Genomic DNA, 23,356 nt, shown 5'->3' with positions numbered 1-23,356 from the left:
TGCGTTCTGCCAGGGCCATTCAGCTTCTGACCTCATTACAGCTTTGGTTCAAACATGGACAAAAGAGCTGAATTCAAGAGATGAGGTGAGAGTGACTGCCCTTGACATCAAGGCAGCATTTGACCGAGTATGGCATCAAGGAGCCCTAGCAAAACTGAGTTCAATGGGAATCAGGGGGAAAACCCTCCGCTGGCTGGAGTCATACCTAGTGTAAAGGAAGATGGTTGTGGTTGTTAGAGGTCAAACATCTGAGCTCCAGGACATCACTGTAGGAGGTCCTCAGGGTAGTGTCCTAGGCCCAACTATCTTCAGCTGCTTCATCAATGACCTTCCTTCAATCATAAGGTCAGAAGTGGGGACGTTTGCTGATGATTGCACAATGTTCAGCAACATTCGTGACTCTCCAAATACTGAACCAGTCCGTGTAGAAATGCAGCAAGACCTGGACAACATCCAGGCTTGGGCTGATAAGTGGCAAGTAACGTTTGCGCCACACAAGTGCCAGGCAATGACCATCTCCAACAAGAGAATATCTAACCATCTCCCCTGGCATTACCATCGCTGAATTCCCACTATCATCATCCTAGAGGCTAACATTGACCAGAAACTGAACTGGAGTAGCCATATAGATACCGTGGCTGCAAGAGTAGGTCAGAGGCTAGGAATCGTGTGGCGAGTAACTCACCTCCTGACTCCCCAAAGCCTGTCCACCTATCTACAAGGCACAAGTCAGGAGTGTGATGGAATACTCTCCGTTTGCTTGGATGGGTGCAGCTCCAACAACACTCAAGAAGCTCGACACCATCCAGGGCAAAGCAGCCCGCTTGATTGGTACCCCATCTACAAACATTCACTCCCTCCACCACCAACGCACAGTGGCAGCAGTGTGTACCATCTACAAGATGCACTGCAGCAACGCACCAAGGCTCCTTAGACAGCACCTTCCAAACCCGCAACCTCTACCAACTAGAAGGACAAGGGCAGCAAATGCATGGGAACACCACCACCTGCAAGTTCCCCTCCAAGTCACAAACCATCCTGACTTGGAACTATATCGCCGTTCCTTCACTGTCGCTGGGTCAAAATCCTGGAACTCCCTTCCTAACCGCACTGTGGGTGTACCTACCCCACATGGACTGCAGCGGTTCAAGAAGGCAGTTCACCACCACCTTCTCAAGGGCAATTAGGGATGGACAATAAATGCTGGCCTGGCCAGCGCTGCCCACATCCCATGAATGAATTAAAAAATAAATAAATAAAAGGGAATCCAAAAGTATAATCACATAAACAGTAAAGGAGTGGTAAAAGGAGGAATGGGGCCAATTGGGGACCAAAAAGGGGGATTTACATGTGGAGGCAAAGGGCATAGCTGAGGTAATAAATGAATACTTTAATGTGTCTTTACCAAGGAAGAAGATGCTGCGTAGGTCATGATGAAAGAGGAGGTAATTCAGACAGTTGAAACGTTTAAAATTGATAAGGAGGAGGTATAGGATAGGCTGTCTGTATTTAAAGTTGATAAGGCATCAGGGCCAGATGAGATGCATCCAGTGATACTGAGGGACGTGAGAGTGTAAATTGTGGAGGCACTGGCCATAATTTCCCAGTGTTCCTTGGACTCGGGCATGGTGCCAGAGGACTGGAGAATTGTAAATGTTCCATACTTGTTCAAAAAACGGTGTATAGATAAGCCCGGCAACTACAGACCAGTCAGTTTAACCTTGGTGGTGGGGAAGCTTCTTGAAACGAAAATTCGGGACAAAATTAATAGTCACTTGGGTGAATGCAGGTTTTAAGGAAAGCCAGCATGGATTTGCTAAGGGAAAATTGCATTTAACTAACTTGCTGGAGTTTCTTGATGAGGTAACAGTGAAGGTTGACGAAGGTAATGTTGATGTGGTGTACATGGACTTCCAAGAGGCATTTGATAAAGTGCTGTACAACAGACTTATGAGCAAAGCTGTAGCTCATGGAATGAAAGGGACAGTAGCAACATGGATATGAAATTGGTTGAGTGACAGGAAATAGAGAGTAGTGGTTAATGGATGTTTCTCAGACTGGAGGAACATTTGTAGTTGAGTGCCCAGGGTTCGGTGTTAGGACCCTTGCTCGTCCTGATCTATATTAAAGACCTAGACCTTGGTATACAGGGCACAATTTCAAAATTTGCGGATGATACAACACTTGGAAGCTTTGTGATCAGTGGGGAGGATAGTGTGGAACTTCAAGAGGACATTTGACAGGTTGGTGGAATGGTCAGACAAATGGCAAGTGAAATTTAATGCAGAGAAGTGATTTATTTTGGTAGGAAGAACATGGAGAGACAATATAAAATAAAGGTTGCAAATCTAAACGGGGTGCAGGAGCAGAGGGTCCTGGGTGTATATGTGCATATGTCATTAAAAGTGGTAGGACAGGTTGAGAGAGCGGTTAATAAAACATACAGCATCCTCGGCTTCATTAATAGAGGCATAGAGTACAAAAGCAAGGAAGTTATGTTAAACTTGTTTGGCCTCAACAGGAGTATTGTGTCCAGTTCTGGGCGCCACACTTAAGGAAAGATGTGAAAACATTAGAGAGAGTGCAGAAAAGATTCACAAGAATGGTTTCAGGGATGAGGAACTTAATTTATGAAGATAGATTGGAGAAGTTGGGACTGTATTCCTTGGAGAAGAGAAGGTTGAGAGGGGATTTGATAGAGGTACACAAAAGCATGAGTCTGATCAGAGTAGATAGGGAAAAACTGTTCCAACTGATGAAAAGTTGGTACCTCCCAGATTTTTCTAACTTATTTTAGGAGTAAGATATTTAATTTTAATATTTTATGATAAGGTAATGGAGAATATCTGCCTATATCCATGCTATTTCTTCATTATCTTCCACATCTGGAATTCTTCTCAATCTGCTCCAGATGGCAAGCTAATGCCATAATAGGGAGAGTTGTCCTATCTTGAAAAGCAATCAGAAGCTTACTGTTATCCCTGTCCAAGAGTGTATTGTTGTCTAGCTTCATGCATTTATTAACAGCAAACTGAGCGAAGTGAGTATTGTCCCTTGTAGCACCCTTGAAAGATCCTGAGGGAAAATTGTTGAGAGCCTTAGTTACTTTCAATGCCACAGGCAAAGAATGGCTACCTCGCCCAGAAGGCAGTAGGTCTTGTTACAAAAGGCTGCAGCCTCCCTTCCTAGGGAAGCTAAAATTTCCCCTCAGCATTCAATTCTGTAATCTTGTGCTGATTTACAAAGTTTCTCCTTTTCTTGCCAGCTGACGAGAAAACCACTGGTGGTTGCCTTACATTTCAGATTCATTTACTACTCTGATCCTTACTGTTACTTTGATTCTGATTGGTTTCACTGCTGGCTGCAGGTTAAGATCACTGGCAGAAATATCCTAACTTGGGTTAAAATGACATTTAAGAGTGGTGTATCAATATTTATATGAATAGGAATTTTATGTAGCTGCTGTTTCTGAGAACTCCTTGTTAAAAATTCTGTGTATTGCAATGTTTCAGATTAAAGATTTGAATTCCCTGATGGATTATAACACTTTGCATCTTTCCCCCAGAGTTTGGAGATATTGTATGCAAGGCTAATTGCTGGATATGATGGCCAGTCAGATGTAAATGCTCTTAAGAATGATGTGGAAAAGGACCTTTTCAAAGTGCACTCCTATCAAGCAGAATCAGTATGTGCACATCTTGAACTATTATATTTCCATCATAGAGTTAACTTTCTGCTAGATTGTGTTACTATTTCCAATTAGACTGATTACCGTACTTCCCAGGGCCTACAGAAATGGCTAGTAGCTGTTCAAGTGCGGCCAAACAAGCAGCAGTGGTTCCTGATCAGTCTGGCATGCCCAATAGCATGTAAAGCATGACATGATATAATCATGATGCTTCTGAAAAATGTTTCCAGCATAAGGGTTAGAGAGGCAATGTCCTGGTGGTGCTATGGTGCAACTGCTCTTGCAGCAGTAATTGGGAAGAGGAGCCATCGCCAACAGCATCTGCCGCTGTGAAGTTTGCTACTTCTCTGCGGATATGGATTCGTGGGAAGGAGGGCATCAGGCACCTCTTGTACAGCCTGGCATTCTTTTTGTTCCTTTTTCCTCTGTACATGTGGGCGGCACAGTGGCGCAGTGGTTAGCACCGCAGCCTCACAGCTCCAGGGACCCGGGTTCGATTCCGGGTACTGCCTGTGTGGAGTTTGCAAGTTCTCCCTGTGTCTGCGTGGGTTTTCTCCGGGTGCTCCGGTTTCCTCCCACAAGCCAAAAGACTTGCAGGTTGATAGGTAAATTGGCCATTATAAATTGTCACTAGTATAGGTAGGTGGTAGGGAAATATAGGGACAGGTGGGGATGTTTGGTAGGAATATGGGATTAGTGTAGGATTAGTATAAATGGGTGGTTGATGTTCGGCACAGACTCGGTGGGCCGAAGGGCCTGTTTCAGTGCTGTATCTCTAATCTAATCTAATGTCAGCCTGGAGGATTTCTGGCGGTAAATTATGTGGTGCCAATAAAGGGAACTTGAAGCAAATAAATGAACATCTGAACCTGACACACAAGCTCATGAAAGCCTAACTGCCAATAAATAAACTAGAAGAAGTAACTTTAAAAATCTTAAGCATTTATCTTTAAACTTTATGGGTCTTTTAAATGATCTAGCACCTACAGGTCTGTCTTGAGGCCTTGTCTCCCTACAATACTCACCAATATACTCAGAACTCTGCATCCAGTTTGCTTTTAAGCCATTTCTGCCCCGGTCAGCATATGCTAATGAAGTTCCTGCCTGCTTTGGGGAAAAGCTTCAGATTGTTCCTGAGGTTGTCCCAAAGATCAAGTGGAGCTTTAAACAAGTAAGAACCTGGTGGACCTGATTTTTTTTGGCTTGATTTATGTACCAGCTGGTAGCCCAAATTGAAGCAGTAGTGAGACGAAAACTGTTCCCATAAAGCATGGCTGAAAAATCTTGACATAGGAAATATTATTAATGTGTACAGGAAGTGGACATCATATAAAATATTCTTCAATATGGTATAGAAGGATATGTCGAGAACACTTAGCGCCACATGAGATTTGAATGCCTGGTACCTGTCACTACTGGAAGCAAGTTCCTAGGTGAGCTGGTGGATGAAGTGCACAGAGTAAACAGAATTATTATCCATGAAGCTTATTGTACTGGGACTACAATTCTGTTGTTTCATCAATGGTGCTGCTTATCATGACTCATAGTACATGATATAGATACTCTGATCTTCTCAGCTGAGTGGCCTTGCCAGCACTGAAGGACGTTTTCTGATGAGAATCTTGAGTGACATACAGTGGATCAAAAGACAATGACTTTGTAGTCAATATTCTGTTTTGGTTTATACATTCTATTAACTTTTCTCTCTCCATTGTTAGGCTGTGACTCAGTGTGATCATAAGAATGCAGTGGCTTCTATCCAACGCTGTAAAGATATGCTACTCAGAATGCCTAAAGAGGTTTGTTAGTGTGTTTTAATATTTATATACTGGTTATGGTCACTGTCAAGTGTCATTGTTGCGTGGGGTATTCAGTGGGGTTTGGATTGAGTTTAACTATGCCTCAGAATTTTATGTTTCATTTAAGGTTGAGTCATCTTTATTGCTAACACAAAACCAAACGTACCTGAAATGAAATCTTCGTATAATTTTCATGTCATAATGAAGTAACTTATTTTGCTTCCTAAGTGCACAGTGGAATACTGAACCCACAGTGAACCTGTATTTTCTGGAATATTGTTATATGTCATATACAGAACAGAGAAAATAGGAGCAGGAGTAGGCCATTCGGCCCTTCGAGCCTGCTCTGCCATTCATTATGATCATGGCTGATCATCCAACTCAGTAACCTGTTCCCGCTTTCCCCCCATGTCCTTTGATCCCTTTCGCCCCAAGAGCTATATCTAACTCCTTCTTGAAAACATACAATGTTTTGGCCTCAATTGCTTTCTGTGGTACCGAATTCCACAGGCACATCACTCTCTGGGTGAAGTAATTTCTCCTCATCTCAGTCCTGAAAGTTTTACCCCGTATCCTTAGACTATGACCCCTGGTTCTGGACTCCTCCACCATCGGGAACATGCGTCCTGCATCTACCTTGTCAAGTCCTGTTAGAATTTTATAGATTTCTATGAGATCCCCCCTCACTCTTCTGAACTCCAGCGAATATAATCCTAACCGACTCAATCTCTCCTCATACGTCAGTCCCGCCATCCCAGGAATCAGTCTGGTAAACCTTCGCTGCACTCCCTCTATAGCAAGAACATCCTTCCTCAGATAAGGAGACCAAAACTGCACATAATATTCCAGGTGTGGCCTCACCAAGGCCCTGTATAATTGCAGCAAGACATCCCTGCTCCTGTACTCGAATCCTCTTGCTATGAAGGCCAACATACCATTTGTCTTTTTTACTGCTTGTTGCACCTGCATGCTTACCTTCAGCGACTGGTGTACGAGAACACCCAGGTCTCGTTGCATATTCCCCTCTCTCAGTTTATAGCCGTTCAGATAATAATCTGCCTTCCTGTTTTTGCTACCAAAGTGGATAACCTCACATTAATCCACATTATACTGCATCTGCCATGCATTTGCCCACTCACTCAACTTGTCCAAATCACCCTGAAGCCTCCCTGCATCCTCCTCACAACTCACCCTCCCACCCAGTTTTGTATCATCTGCAAATTTGGAGATATTACATTTAGTTCCCTCATCTAAATCATTAATATATATTGTGAATAGCTGGGGTCCTAGCACCGATCCCTGCGGTACCCCACTAGTCACTGCCTGCCATTTGGAAAAAGACCCATTTATTCCTACCGTTTGTTTCCTGTCTGCCAACCAATTTTCTATCCATCGCAATACACTACCCCCAATCCCATGAGCTTTAATTATGCATGCTAATCTCTTATGTGGGACTTTGTCGAAAGGCTTCTGAAAGTCCAAATAAATCATGTCCACTGGCTGTCCCTCATCAACTCTACTAGTTACATCCTTGAAGAATTCTAGTAGATTTGTCAAGCATGATTTCCCTTTCGTAAATCCATGCTGACTCTGTGCGATTCTACCACTGTTCTCCAAGTGCTCTGCTTTAAAATCTTTGATAATGGACTCTAGAAATTTCCCCACTACCGTCATCAGGCTGACTGGTCTAGATTTCCTTGTTTTCTCTCTACCTCCCTTTTTAAGTAGTGGGGTTACATTAGCTACCCTCCAATCTGTAGGAACTGTTCCAGAGTCTATGAATCTTGGAAGATGACCACCAATGCATCCACTATTTCGAGGGCCACTTCCTTAAGCACTGTAGGATGTAGATTATCAGGCCCTGGGGATTTATCGTCCTTCAATTCCATCAATTTCCCCAACACCATTTCTCTACTAATACTGATTTCCTTCAGTTCCTCCCTCTCACTAAACCTGTGTTCCCCAACATTTCTGGTATGATATTTGTGTCCTCCTTTGGGAAGACAGAACCAAAGTATGCATTTAGTTCGTTAGCCATTTCTTTGTTCTCCATAATAAATTCCCATTTCTGACTGTAAGGGACCTACATTTGTCTTCACCAATCTTTTTCTCTTCACATACCTATAGAAACTTTTACAGTCAGTTTTATGTTCCCCGCAAGTTTACTTTCGTACTCTATTTTCCCCTTCTTAATCCCTTGGTCCTCCTTTGCTGAATTCTAAACTGCTCCCAATCCTCAGGTCTGTTGTTTTTTCTGGCAAATTTGTATGCCTCTTGGATCTAATGCTATCTCTAATTTCCCTTGTAAGCCATGGTTTGGCTACCTTTCCCATTCTACTTTTGCACCAGACAGGGATAAACAATTGTTGCAGTTCATCCATGCACTCTTTGAATGTTTGCCATTGCCTATCCACCGTCATCCCTTTAAGTAACATTTCCAAATCCATCATAGCCAACTCGCGCCTCATACCTTCATAGTTTCCTTTATTAAGATTCAGGACCCTAGTCTCAGAATCAACTACGTCACTCTCCAATGAAGAATTCTATCATATTATGGTCACTCATCCTCAAGGGGTCTTGCACAACTAGATTGTCAGTTATTCCTCTCTCATTGCACTGTACCCAGTCTAGGATGGCCTGTTCTCTAGTTGGTTCCTCAACATATTGGTCCAGAAAACCATCCATAAATTCCTCCTCTACTATTTTGTGACTAATTTGATTTGCCCAATCTATATGCAGATTAAGGTCACCCATAATTACAGATGTTCCTTTATCGCATGCGTCTCTAATTTCCTGTTTAATGCCATTCCCAACATCACCACTACAGTTTGGGGGTCTGTATACAACCCCCGCTAATGTTTTTTGCCCCTTAGTGTTTCTCAGCTCTACCCATACAGATTCCACATCGTCAGAGCTAATTTCCTTCCTCACAATTGCGTTAATTTCCTCTTTAACCAACAATGCAACTCCACCGCCTTTTACTTTTTGTCTGTCCTTCCTAAATACTGAATACCCCTGGATGTTCATTTCCCATCCCTGGTCATCTTGCAGTCATGTCTCTGTAATCCCGACTATATGTTACCCGTTTACATCTATTTGCGCGATTAATTCATCCACTTTATTGCGAATGCTCCCCGCGTTAAGGCACAAAGCCTTAAGGCTTGTCTTTTTAACATTACTTGTCCCCTTCCCACTATTTTTGATCCTCTGTAGATGTTACACCATTTAATCTGCATGTACAAATCTTTCTGTAGATATTCCAACATCAATCTATCAAAATAATTATAAATCTATGGCCTTACTTTGCTAGTACTGAACGAGTATAGATGAAAGCAGCTACTGTAACTTCAGACGATCTTGCAGGCTGGCTGTTACAACTGCCAATATGACAAGAGTGGTTCAGAAGAAAATAATTTATCTTATAGAATCAAATAGAAATTTGTAGCACAGAAGGAGGGCATTTGGCCCATCATGTCTGCCAGCCGGAAAAGAGCTATCCAGCCTAAAGCACTTTCCAGCTCTTGGTCCGTCGCCTTGTCAGTTATGGCACTTCAGGTGCATATCCAAGTACTTCCTTAATGTGATGAAGGATTCTGCCTATACCAGGAACCCTTTCAGGCAATGAGTTGCAGACCCCCACCACCACCTGGATGAAGAAAATTCCCCCTCAGCTCCCTTTTAATCCTTCTCCCAATTAGTTGAAATCGATGCTCTCTGGTTTTTGACCTCTTTGTATCAAATGATAGGCAGAGTCAGTTCTTCTTCTGGTATTGATCGCCTTCCAAACAATCCTTTTTAAAAATAAAAACACAAGTTATTGTGAAGGAACTCTTCAGATGGCTTGGTACATAAACATATTATGTGCTGTGATACTGAGCTTTACAAACCGGAGGGGCCCATGTGCAAATCCTAGAATCACGTGGCTTGCCATAGTTGGCCTCGGTGTCTCCAGGCTAGGGAGGTCACAAAGCACCTAGAGTTCCTGCTGTTGATCAATATTCAGCAACCTTTGGTGGAAAGTGTATGCATTTAAATATCAGATAAGAACAGGATCAGGCATGGCTGTAATGCACTTCACAGCCGAAGGGTCTGCTTGCACACACTTGTCAAGATTCAGATATAAAGAGTGACCATTTGAATAAGGGCTGCTGGTACTTATATAATTATACTCTAGCATGGATCACTATCTTCAGGAGAGCAATACAAAAAAGGAGGAAAAACAAAAATGTTATCAAATAGGGACACTGAGAAACTTAAATGTACTTTTATGTAAAGGATCCCAAATCTAACTGATTGCTGTATTCCATGGTGACGAATGGTGCATGCTGAAATCATATGCAAATAGCACAACTGATCTTTTGAAATTAATTGCATAGGTATTTTACAAAGAAAAGCTTTGCAAGCTGAAAGTTAGAGCGACAGTGCCCCTTTAAAAAATGTTCAGTTTATGTTTGAAACTTCTCAACATGCTTGTTACAACTCAGACACATCCTTGATAACCTCCTAGCTCTGCTCAGCGCCCAAGTCCTCTTCTATAAATAAGCATGCATTTTATATGAATAAAAACTTGACCTGTGTAGTGCATCTAGGATATAGTGTATCAAGGAAGACAGTGAACCCCTTCTCCTGTTGATAGGTGCATTGGAACTAATATAGGTTATTCCAGTAATTCCTGTTGTCTCCAAAATTGATAGAAAATATCATGCTAACAGAACACATAACTAAGGTTTAAAACAAATAGTTTTTCTGAAGGACAAATATAACCGAGAAGCAAAATGGATTACACAGAAGGATGTGTAAAATGCTACTAGGAATTTCCTTGGATCTTCTCTCATATCACTACCATAACAAGTGGAAACCCCGTTTACAGAAGTAAACGATGTTCATGCTAAAGTTTTGCCAAAGTTACAATAGCAGAGTGGGAGAGGCCCTAATGAAAAATGAACACTGAAATTTCACCAGTATTTCCAACTGTTCCAACAATAAAAGTTGCAGATCTTAGCAGTTTACTTTGGTAATCTTAGTGACTTGAAATACGCAACGTTGATGAAAAGCTTTTTATTTGAGAAAGACACTGCAGAGTGTTTCTTTAGCTTCTGACCTATAGAGCAGTACAGCAAGGCAGGTGAGGACTCCAATTTCAGTTATATTTCTCTTTCTCCTTGATCCAAGCTGGTACGAGGAAAATGCAGTTATTGTTTGTACTTAATCAAAGCTAACCTACAAGGAAGACAGTGAACCCCTTCCACAATTGATAGGTGCATTGGAACCAATATAGGTTATTCCTATAACTCCTATAAAACAAGTTTGATTTACAAGGTAACAAGGTGACCTCTCAAATACCAGACTCTCAGTCCTTCATCTGTGACGCTGATAAACAGGACCCCTTGTTGAGATGGACTTTTCAGGTAATAGCTGTGATTTTCTTGCGTTGGCCAACTCTCATTTGATCTGGAGAAGCAAACCATTTATTCTCACAAAAAGCCCCCTAGGAGCTATCTATATATTAGAAAGGGATGTTGATTTTGCCAACTTTACCTTAACAGAGAACCAAAGGCAGCAGACAAACTCTCCGAGAATGGAGTTGCTCTTACAAAAATATATAGTGTACTATGATATAAAACAAGATGAATCCTCTGTGTCTGACCGAATGTGCATCAAGTTATAAAGGGACGTTTCAAAATTTCTATTCACAGTTTTCTGTCTTTTCATTTCAATGGATAGGAAATCATGCACATGTTTGATTTCTAGATGTTTGCCCTAAGTGCCAAGAATACGCTTTAGGAAAATATGCCCTTTAGTGCCTCATAAAATAGCGGATCAATAATGGTAGTGGCAGGAAATGGGAAATCCATGGATTACAAATTGAGCCAAATGTACTTTCTGTACTTTGGGTTTTCTTATGTTCTTGTGAGACCTGGAGAATATGGAATTTATTCTAATTGTGGTTGTTTCCTTCTGGAAAAAAAATCTGTATTCTTCAGGTCAGTTTTGCTTTCTCTTTATTTCCTGACCTTGGTATCAGCGTGGAGCTGAATGTTTTGTTTTAGACAGGTTACTTGTCCCTGCTGTGTTACAATTTCGGTGTAGAAACCTATCAGCAAAAGAGATATGAAGAAAGTGCTTTCTGGCTGAGGTAAAGACAGTTTATTTTTTACTAAGTTTGAAGGATTCCCATCAATGGTTCTTGTGATAAAGGTATGAAATTTAATCCTTTTATAAGGCTAAATATGAAGAATTTCCTTGGGGCCTCTGCTCCGCTGCCATAACCGTGGTAGGTTGTTCAGAAGAAACCCTGTTTATGCATGTAAATGGGATTTTTGGCAAACTTCTGCAAAGTTTTACGGCACCGGAGCATGAGAAACCCCAAAGAAATTCCCGATAATAGTTTTTAAAAAATGAAAATGGTGTCATAGTATGCAGTTTATTTATGGAATATGAAAAAATTATGTTAATAATGTTGGTTCCTGCAATGGTTCAGCGGATTGCAGTCTATCCCATGCAATAGTATATGATGCAATGCAAGTTGCGGAATCCTCCATACTAGCTGCATGTAATTAAAAGCTAGTAACAACCAGTAACAAAAGCTAGGGGAGGCGGTGGCATAGTGGTATTGTCACTGGGCTAGTAACCCAGGGTATTGCTCTGGGGACATGGGTTCAAATCCCACCACAGCAGAAGGTGGAATTTTAATTCAATTAATAAATCTGGAATTAAAAAGCTAGTCTAATGATGGACATGAAACCATTGTCGATTGTTGTAAAAACCCATCTGGTTCACTAATGTCCTTTAGGGAAGGAAATCTGCTGTCCTTACCTGGTCTGGCCTACATGTGACTCCAGACCCACAGCAGTGTGGTTGACTCCTACATACATGCCCTCTGAAATGGCCTAGCAAGCCACTCAGTTGTATCTAACCGCTATGAAGTCAATAAAAAAAAAAGCAGCACTGTGGGTGTACCGACACCACATGGACTGCAGCGGTTCAAGGAGGCAGCTCACCACCACCTTCTCAAGGGCAATTAGGGATGGGCAATAAATGCTGGCCTGGCCAGCGATGCCCACGTCCCATGAATGAATTTTTAAAAAACAGTAATCGGTGTTCTTCTCCTCATAAGCTGTGGATGAATAGAATCTCTATTTAACCCACTGTTGCCTGCTCCTCCTGTGCCATTTCCACCTGGTCTTGCTCACTTGGGCTCTGTTTCAACCAGTGTGCTGTCGTCAAATTCATCTTCTAAATATCCTGGTATGGATGTACATGAGCTGCTGCTTACCAAGGTGTGATTGAGTGACATGATATGCTGTGAGATGCATGGCTGCACTTAGTCATAGGTTTCCACTTCAGCTTCTTCTATTATACCCACAGAAGGAAAGGAGAAAAAAAACAAATGTTCTCATCACAACATATTGACATGTATCATTCTCTGACAGTACTGGCATGTATCTACCGTTGAATGGATATTTCGGTGTAAGTGAATGCATGACTTGAGTCTCTGACTGATACTTCAGTTGATCCATCCATCCGGGAGGATAAAGGAGAAGCATTTTCTGCTGCATTTGATAGAATGAGATTTCCTTGAAACACGGTGCAGAACTTCCACGGGTTCAGTGATTCGAAAGTGGCCAACATTTCAGTGCACAAATCACCAGCTGCCTGTTATTTTCTATGGTTGCTGGCGTGACCACTCACAATTGTGTTTCTTCCAGTAGTTTAGCAGTAAAATGGAAATGACACATTTGCTAGTTTAAGGCTGGAGAAACAGCTGGCTTCAGCAAAAAGTCAGGAGTGTGCATCCCGTGACTTAAGCTGGGTTGCTGGGCTGACATGAAAATGGTCTTATGGAGTCTTGATTTGATATGATCTGATTGATCTGATTAGTCGCATTCAAATCCCACCATTTTATGTATTTTTGCTTTTGTCACGAGTTCAGTTTGGAGCTCCTTCTTACTCTATTGGCAGGTGCCAGTTACATCATTAAAAATAACTACCAAGATAAATAATTCTTTTTGACCATTAGAATGTGATCAGTGGCACTAGCGTCTGTTCTAATTTTAAAAGCTTAGTTTGATGTTGCATTACACCAGCTTCTTTAGGTCTACAGCTGCTGTCCACCCTTTCTGGTATTAGGCTACTTCTTTTAAATGATTTCAGATAGGTGATTGGCTGAAAATGTTTTTTTCCTGTAATTACCAGAAGTTATGACTTATCACTCTCATAATAACTGAAGAAAATCAGTGACCTGGAACAGGCCCAGTGTGCTTATCTTAAAGTACAGGCTGCCCAATTGATGATACAGTTCTTCTAAATTTTTGTTTTTGGCGTGAGGTAACACTGGACATATAGTTGACTTGCATAAAACCTCTTGCAATTAGGGCTAAAAAACTTGTCTGCACTGGTAATTGGTCACAGGGGTTGCAATTCATGACCTGCCCATGCCAGTTTCATCAGAGGTAGGCAGCACACATACTTCGTGTTACCTCCTCATGATCATGATTTCTCTGTGCACCCCAGCATGACCTGCACTGCTGCACACACAATGTTGGATCTAACAGTGTGCGAGGAGAGCAGTTCTTTCAGTTCTTAAAGGCAGTCTATCCCTCTTAAAGGGAAGCTGTGTTGGAGCACTCAAATTTGAAAACAACTGAAATAGAAACATGAAATAAAAACAAGAAATGCTGGAATCACTCAGCAGGTCTGGCAGCATCTGTGAAAAGAGAAGCAGAGTTAACGTTTCGGGTCAGTGACCCTTCTTCGGAACTGACAAATATTAGAAAAGTCACAGGTTATAAGCAAGTGAGGTGGGGGTGGGGCAAGAGATAACAAACGAGTTCTAGATTGGACCAGGCCATATAGCTGACCAAAAGGTCACGGAACAAAGGCAAACAATATGTTAATGGTGTGTTGAAAGACAAAGCATTAGTACAGATTAGGTGTTAATACACTGAATATTGAACAGCAGCAAGTGCAAACCTGAAAAAAAACAGTGGGTAAGCAAACTGAACAAACTAAGATGAAATGAAATAAATGCAAAAAAAAAAGATTGTAAAAAATGAAAAAAAAGAATGTAAAAAAAAAAAGAAAAAATAAGTAAAAATGAAAGTAAAATGGGGGGCTGTCATGCTCTGAAATTATTGAACTCAATGTTCAGTCAGGCAGGCCTAAGGACATTGGGCTATTTACAGGCAGTGTGCCTAATCGGTAGATGAGATGCTGTTCCTCGAGCTTGCGTTGATGTTCACTGGAACACTGCAGCAATCCCAGGATAGAGATGTGAGCATGAGAGCAGGGGGAGTGTTGAAATGGCAAGCAACCGGAAGCTCAGGGTCCTGCTTGCGGACTGAGCAGAGATGTTCCACAAAGCGGTCACCCAGTCTGCGCTTGGTCTCCCCAATGTAGAGGAGATCACACTGTGAGCAGCGAATACAGTATACTACATTGAAAGAAGTACAAGTAAATCGCTACTTCACCTGAAAGGAGTGTTTGGGGCCTGGGATAGTGAGGAGAGAGGAGGTAAATGGGCAGGTATTACACCTCCTGCGATTGCAGGGGAAGGTGCCATGGGACGGGGACGAGGTGGTGGGGGTAATGGAGGAGTGGACCAGGGTGTCGCGGCATCCAGCATCCGCAGTATTTTGCTTTTATTGAAATAGAAACATACCAGGTGAATGGGAAAGGAGCACCAGCCCAGGAGAGGGCTTCACGATTCACTGATGTCACTCCAGAGGCACTAGTTATGGAAGTGGATAGAAGGAGAGGGGCCATGATTCTTCGGGGTGCCAGGAGGCCCTCAAGGCACTTCTTCAGAGTTGAATGGGAGCAGGTGGTGAGGGAGGTCAATGCCCGGAGTCTGGCCTCAAGGACCTGGTAGCAGTTCAGAAAGAAGTTTAATGACCTCACACACATTGTAAAAGTTAGTGAATACACCTTCACATATCCTACCCACCAAACTACCAGCTTCTCATGCAGCCCAATGCACCACACCCCTGTCACTCCCAGCAGCACTCAAGACTCACGCCTAACATTCCCATACTTCACCTCAGGCATGCTACTTCCAATGATGCCAGCCTCATACTCTTGCTGCTTCCCCAAACCTCCATCTATTCAGCTATGGCAGGCACAGCGCCACACAATCAACATTCTGCCCTCTCCCCTGCAGGAGAAGGGTGCCCATAACAGGAAGGGGCAACAGAGGATTGGCAGTGGGGGACACCACGACTACATCCACTCAACCCAACGGAGGAGATGGTGCTTTGCATCATAGGTCTGGCAGCAACAGAGTCTGTGGCATCCGGCACTGCTGATAACATTGAGGATGACAGTGAGTTATGGCCTGTTCCCCCTGCACATCTCCCTATTTACCCTCATCCAGATATCTGCCATAAGTTGAAAGCTGCAGATGGTGCGACCATGTTTCTTTCCTGTCTACACCACCCCGCCCCTCTCGACTTCCCTCACCCCAACCCTCCCCTTCTGCTTTTATGCTTTCAGATACCCCTAGATCTGGAGCCTGGCCAGCTTCAACATAGCCAGAGGAAGGGATAGAGAGTAAGAGGCAGAAACTCTCTCAGCGTTTAAGAAGTATTTAGATGAGCACTTGAACTGCCATAGCATACAAGTCTACGGGCCAAATGCTGGAAAATGGGATTTGAATAGATAGGTGCTTGAGGGCCGGCATGGACACGATGGGCCAAAGAGCCTGTTTCTGTGCTGTATAACTCTATGACTGTAAGCCCACAACACTGATGAAGTAGTTATTTGATCTCACTAACCAAGCCACCAGCTCAGATCATGATGGAGTCATATCTAATACAAAGGACAATGGTTGTGGTTGTTGGAGGCCAATCATCTCAGTCCGAGGACGTCACTACAGGAGTTCCTGAGGGCAGTGTCCAAGGCCCAACCATCTTCAGCTGCTTCATCATTGACTTTTCATCATTCATAGCGTCACAAGTGGGAATGTTCGCTGATGATTGCACAGTGTTCAGTTCCATTTGCAACTCCTCAGATAATGAAGCCACCTGGTTCCCGCATGCAGCAAAACCTGAACAATATACAGGCTTGAGCTCATAAGTGGCAAGTAACATTTGTGCCACACAAGTGCCAGGAAATGACCATCTCCAACAAGAGAGAACATGACCACCTTCCCAAGACATTCAATGAGATTATCATCGCTGAATCCCCACCATCAGTATCCTAGGAGGTCACCAGGGACCAGAAACTTAACTGGACCAGCCACATAAGTATTTCACTACAGGACCAGGTCAAAGGCTGGGTATTCTGCAGCAAGTAACTCACCTCCTGACTCCTCAGCAATGGTCGGGAGGGCTGACTGGCACAGGACAAATGCATTTTGGCTACTGCCAGGATGAGAGTCTTGGCAAGGTTGTACACCAACTGCATATTTATTGAGTGAGAGCCCTTGAAACTCCCCTCGTTGACATGGGGGTTCCGCAGAGCCACGTGGGCACAGTCAGTGATGTCCTGCACCATCGGGAATCTCGTTCGCTTGGCGAACGTGCCCTCTCATCCTGCTTGGTTTTTTTTATTCGTTCCTGGGATGTGGGCATCACCTGCTAGTCCAGCATTTATTGCCTATTTATTCCTCCCAAGTGAGATAACAATGAAGCCCCCTTGTCTGGCATATGTGACCTCCATCACCTCCCGGATATTGTGATGGACAGCATACTGCGAAATGTTGACAATGTCTCCTGATTCCACCCAGAAGGACCCGGAGAGATAAAAGTTTAGGATGATGGTGACCTTCACAGCCACCAGCAGGGCATCCTCGGCCTGGTGTGAAACTCTTGGTCAGGTTTCAGGAGTTGGCACAGTTCAGTGACTACCTTCTGATTGAATCTGAGTCATTGCTCCTTGATCAGGTGAATGTAGGAGACTTGCTCCCTGAAAACCCTTGGAGGGTAGGGCCTTCTATGGAGAGCCCTCCTCCTCCTCCTTCTGTCTCTTTGCAGAGCTTCCCCTCTTCCCCTCTCTGCATCCTCTGCTCCATGTCCTGGTCATGTTGCAGACCAAAAGGCACTGCAACAACTGCCCACCTATCTGGGTCTTGTATGCCAGGTGAGCTCCACCAGAAACGGCAAAAATGTGCTAGGTGTCCGTAGTATCATCTCCAGTGGCACTGCAGAAACCAAATTTCCGTTCCAAGTGTTCGGCTATATTGATAGCGCCGAACCTTTGTACTACCTGTACTTATAATACAAGGGTGTGCTTGGTGAGTCTGATGGCATGCAGAGGATTTGAAGAAAGAAGATGACTCTACTAGGTAGATTTTTTTTGTTACCTACTGTTAATATTGCTAAAATAAGTGTTTTCTATCACCAGTCAGAGCTACGACATTGGGAAAATAGATAAAAGATATTCCCCAGGTTCTCCTGTGCAGGTAAGTATAGTTTATATAGTGTATATATGTGGTATTTGCAGATGTGCAGCAAGCTACAGTTTATCTGTACATGTTTGTAGATGTGTAAGAAATATAGACCATGTACATAGGATTATGCAGATGTGTAAGGATGTTATGAAGTGTATGTAGAGTCATTTACGCCTGTATGAGGTTTTTATATTCAGTTATATTGCTCACACTATAGATAAAGTAGGATAGGAACTAACTGAATCATGAAGGATGGCTCCTTTTAAGAATTTATTTCCACATAGGTTGTATGTGATCGTCTCATCTTGAGTCCGTAAAACTTCCTTTTAAGCCTTCCAGTTCTTTCGAATGCATATTAATGTACAGTTGCAGAGTCCAAGTGATAAAACTGAAACTTCAATTTTTTCACACCAGAGTTATAAACCAACTCTGTCAAAGTTGCAAATGGTTTGCCAACCAGAGGTCAAAATTGCAAATGATTTAATTCCGAACACAATATTGTAGTGAATTATTTTGATAGCCAAGTGAGCAACCCGTAGTGCTTTTTAATGAAAGTTACTAACTCTACTGTTTCTGTGAGGTGATTCCCCCAATGTCTTCAGCAGAGCTTGTGGATGGCTATTGTTACTCAAGTGGGGAACCTTGAGGTGCTTGTGTCTGGCAACTTCTGGGAACTTGAGTCTCTCAGCTGCAGTCTGCAGTATTTAAGCTGCTGCTGGAGAAGTCTGGCCCAGATGGCTTTCTGGCACTATGGCAGGTATTGGTTGAGGGGGTGGTGAGGGAGCAGCCATGCTGATACCAGAGAGGTAACAGCATGTGCCACTCCCACTGTGTCACTGTCACTCCCAATGGCCTGGGACTCTGTACTGCACTCATCTGCTGTTTAGCAGGCTGCAGAAGATGAATGATGCCCTCAAAGACCCACTCCATTTGCTCCATCAGTCTGTTTAAAGTGAAATGTCTGCCTCTTGAGGCAGAGCACAGGTTTGAGCCCAGAATCTGCATGACAGTCATTTGGGCTTCCATCAATGGTGCACAAGCTGTGAGCATTGCATTTGTGAAGGTCCGGCTGCAACGTCCCTGGAAGTGGCCACGCTGTCCAAGGTACAGTGCTGATGCCCTGGGAGATGAAACCATGCAGCTGGAAGTGAATTCCTCCATGCTCTGTCATGATGATGAAACACCGTTATGGGTGTTTGAATACCCAATATATCTGCTTGTGTGAAGCAGCAGATTTCTCCTCATTGCTGTATCCCTGCAGTCTGCATTTCTGTCCTACTTGGATGAGCTGGGAGAGGACCTTGGCAAGCTGTTGCCAAGATACTTCCTGTCACCAGAACTTGCTGTTGTTCACTAGCTTTGCGTGCTTCATCACGTGCAGACGCTCTGTCTCGCTCTCAAACCCATCTGGGGTGCCACTTCTTTGTTGATGCTTGAGAGTGATACAGCACGTGAAGCTGTCTCCTCAGAAGGATTCTCCTTTGAGGTGTCGTCTTCTGTGGGCTGTGATTGTTGAGAGGATCTAGAGGAAAGAGAAATGGAGCAAGTGTTAGGATGGTTCTTCGTAGTAGATGACAGGCATCACAATGCGGCTTGATACAGTAAAGCAGCATGATTTGGCATTTTTCAGAGGTTCATGCAGGGGTACAAGTAATAGTTAAAAACCTATTTTTGAGGCTTCCGTCCTCAAAATCATTCATACAAACATCTCAATCCAGCCTATAACAGGTGAAACTTGCAACACTGTAACAGGAAATGCTTGGTACAGAAATCTGAACTGTAGTCAGTTTTTAAACTGCTTAATTACTGTGACTGGATTTAAAGGAAAAGCCACAAAATACAAATGTGACAAAAATGCATCACTTTTGTCACATTTCCTTTATGCCTTTCCATTGATAGTGATGATTCCCAAAATCCTAATGAACAAGGAAAGTCTGAAGGTCATGCATTTCAGGTCCATTATTTTTTCTGGTGGTTGGAGTTAATTCTTTGCTATTGTAGAATTAGCAAAGAACTTCAAGAATGACAGCATCAAGTCCTAACCAGCCTTTGGAAGGTAGCTCGTCTATTGAGAGTAACCTTCTGACTTCTGCAACTTAAAACGCACAAGGTCTTAAACAATCATCGTTCATGTATGGTACAGTGGCGCAGTGGTTAGAGTGGTGCAGTGGTTAGCACCGCAGCCTCACAGCTCCAGTGACCCGGGTTCAGTTCTGGGTACTGCCTGTGCGCAGTTTGCAAGTTCTCCCTGTGACTGCGTGGGTTTTCGCCGGGTGCTCCGGTTTCCTCACACTGCCAAAGGCTTGCGGGTTGATAGGTAAATTGGCCATTGTAAATTGCCCCTAGTGTAGGTAGGTGGTAGGGAATATGGGATTAATGTAGGAGGGGATGTGGCAGGGAATATGGGATTACTGTAGGATTAGTATAAATGGGTGGCTGATGGTCGGCACAGACTTGGTGGGCTGAAGGGCCTGTTTCAGTGCTGTATCTCTCTAACTAACTAACTAACTGTTATAAGTTTAAGAGATATACAATGGCCCTGACTATATGTAGGTGAAAATATTCTATCACTGACGAAACTTTCTCGATGAGTAATTTAGGATTAGCAATTATGGTGTATGTAGATGATGATGTGTCCAATCAGACTTGTGATCAGGTTATCCTCAAGTGAGAGAGACATCCTTTTGTCAAATGGCATGATGCTAGAGTTGTGCTGTGCCAAATATTCTTTATTAATGTGCGCATGTGTAACTGATATTGTGCAATACATGACTAGCAGGCCTGTAAAAGATAATGGCCGGAATTTTATGCCCCCCACAGGGGCGGGCTGGGTAGCGGGGTGGGGTAGTCAATGTAAAATTGAGTGGTAGGTCGGGGGTGCCGTTACCGTTGCCTTCCCGCCCCGCTGCAATTTTATGAGCGGCGGTGAGAAACAGCACCCCCCCCCCAATCAATTCTTATATGGCCAATTAATTGCCACAAGGGGTTGCACCCGCCACCACTGATATATTACCAGTGGTGGGCGGGCAGCTCAGGACCCCCCAGGAGGCTGTCCAGTAAGACCTGGCGGCCTCCTTGCGGGCCAGGGGGGTCCCTCCTGATCGGCGACCCTGTGCCCCACGGAGGACCCCCTCTACAGCGCAAGCCGCCCCTACTGCAGCACAATTTATCCACCCCCACCTCTCAACTGACCATCCCACCCCACCCCACCCCACCCCACGCCACGCCTCACCAGGGCCCAGCTGATTTTCCCCAGCAAGGCCCCACACACTTACCTTGATTCCTGGGCCTCCTCCATTGCTACTTCTCTCCCTGGGTGCAGTCCCAGCAGTGGCCACCGCTCCCGGTGGCACTGCTGGGATTGAGAACTGCCCGCTCGTTGATTGGCTGGCAGCTGTTAGAGGCGGGACTTTCTGCCTCAGAGGGATGGAAGTCCCACCTGAGGCCAATCACTGCATGGCTCCCAGGTCTGATGAAGGTGGGCTTGCCCCCAAATTTTTGGACTGTGGGTGAGGCCTTCAGCCCAACATAAAATTCCAACCAATGTTTAAGAGACAGAAATAACTAGAAGAATTATAGGAAATACTGTGCCAGAGACATCCAATAGAAAATTTTACAACTGTCTATTGTTTTGTTTTAGGCAAAGGTTTTGCGTTTATTGGCCAATGTTTATCTAAAATGGGACATCAAGCAATACCAGGAGAGAGCTCTCAATGCTGTCATTCTTGCAAATCAGGTAAGGCATATTATACAGTCCTGTAGGTACACATACCATATGTTATGCCAGCTTTCTTGGCCCATCATTCCCAAAGATTATAACTGCAGCTTGCTGTAACTATTTATCCACCTCAGCTTCTTCACAGCTTTTGACACTGTTGAAAAATCCTCATTCTTGAATTACTTCTCTTTACCTCATGGTTACACTCCTACTAGTCTCATTGTATACATTATGGAGTAAATTTTCACTTTTGATGCACAAAGTCTATATCACTTCCAGCAGGTGCCTGGGTGGTCACCTTTTCAGCAACCCAGAGCTCCATCCTTGGACCATTTCTCGTCTTCTTCGATATGTTACCCATTGCTGATGTCATCTGGAATATTGGGTTCAGTTGCCACTTGTGTACTAATAAAGCTCAGTTCTACACCACTGCCCACCCATTGACCCAATGCAGTTGTCACTTTCTACAACCTATTTTGGGTGTGCTAAACTTACTTCAGCTAAATGTTACCAAAGATGTAGCTTTTCTGTTCAGTTTCTACAAATATGTATGCATCACTGGCTTCAATTTCACCTCCACGACATTGCTAATCTCCACCCTACCTCACCCCCTTGTTACCATTACTCTTATCCATGTCTTTATTACTTTGAGGCTCTTTTTCTTCTCTAGTATTCTCCTTGATGGTTCCCTAGGCTTTATTACTACAACTGATTCAAAAGACTATAGCCCACAACCTCACCTCACCAAAACCCCGCCCTATTGCCCTGACCTTTCCCAAGCTCTGTTGGCTCCCACAGCCCATCAGATTGACTTGAGATCCCCTTCTTGACCTTGATTATTTGGCCTCACACCAATGAATCTCCACAATCTTCCCCAAGTCTTGCGTTCCTTCATGTACCTTTCATTCCTGCCTACTCCTCTGTCCCTGCTCCCATTGCTTCATCATTGGTAGCCTTTCCTTCAGCCATAATGCCTTTGGAAACTCTCACCATACTCTGCCTTCCAAAACCTTCAAAAGACCCATCTCTTCAACGATGCTTTCACCCCGTCAACCCTTTTTCTCTCTGCATTTCCCTTTTCTATTGCTGCTGTCCACTGCATTGTAAAGTGCTTTGAGATATGTCTCTGCGCATGAGGAGCACAATACTGCAAGTTGTTGTTGATTGTTTATTTCTCTATTCTAGTCCTGTCTAAGCTGGGGATATTTTTGAATATTTCTCAGGTATTCAGTGAGAGAGGTGAAGGAACTGAACCTAGGAAGATGGGGAAGAACCAAACGTAGGGAGAGAGCCAGGCACTCTACTTTTTCTACAAAAAAAGCCTGTTTCACGCACTCACCAGGAGGGGGTTGCAAAGCATGAGGTTTAGGTACACTGAATGGGTTAGAATGCAGAGATCATCATTATTCAGGATGGGAGAAGCGAGGTACAGGGATTCCGGTATGGAAATTAACAAAAACAAAGTTGATGGATTGGTTAGTATGAATTAGAACACCAAATTTTTAAAAATCAAATGTTTTGTGATGAACAGATCTAGTTATTTAATCCAACAGGAGAATCCCCATCCAGCTGGACTGTTCTTGAAGATTAAAATCCTTTTGAAATGTGTTTGCCCCGATGAAGATGTTTCTACAGGTAAGAAACAGAGTTTGAAACTATTTCAGCATGGACCAGAATGAGTTGAAATGTATTATTTAAAAAAAAAACGAGTTCTTGGCACCACGATGTTGAAACAAACACTAGTATTAAGAGTAATGAAGCTA

The 23,356-nt window shown here is 43.5% G+C and overlaps 1 protein-coding gene across 1 annotated transcript in view; it reads left to right on the top strand.

Moving 5' to 3' along the window:
* tex11 (testis expressed 11) overlaps nt 1-23,356 on the top strand; it is a 245,081-nt gene that overhangs the window by 61,340 nt on the left and 160,385 nt on the right. The window contains exons 5-10 of the mRNA XM_068046993.1: nt 3,566-3,685; nt 5,407-5,487; nt 11,538-11,623; nt 17,830-17,887; nt 21,516-21,611; nt 23,147-23,240. Of these exons, the coding sequence (XP_067903094.1) occupies nt 3,566-3,685; nt 5,407-5,487; nt 11,538-11,623; nt 17,830-17,887; nt 21,516-21,611; nt 23,147-23,240 (535 nt within the window). The remainder of the gene's footprint in view (nt 1-3,565; nt 3,686-5,406; nt 5,488-11,537; nt 11,624-17,829; nt 17,888-21,515; nt 21,612-23,146; nt 23,241-23,356) is intronic.

This window comes from Heterodontus francisci, chromosome 15 (genome assembly GCF_036365525.1).
Source record: "Heterodontus francisci isolate sHetFra1 chromosome 15, sHetFra1.hap1, whole genome shotgun sequence".
NCBI lineage: Eukaryota > Metazoa > Chordata > Chondrichthyes > Heterodontiformes > Heterodontidae > Heterodontus > Heterodontus francisci.
The sequence above is the reverse complement of the archived record's forward strand: the minus strand, read 5'-3'. Positions and strand labels throughout refer to the sequence as shown.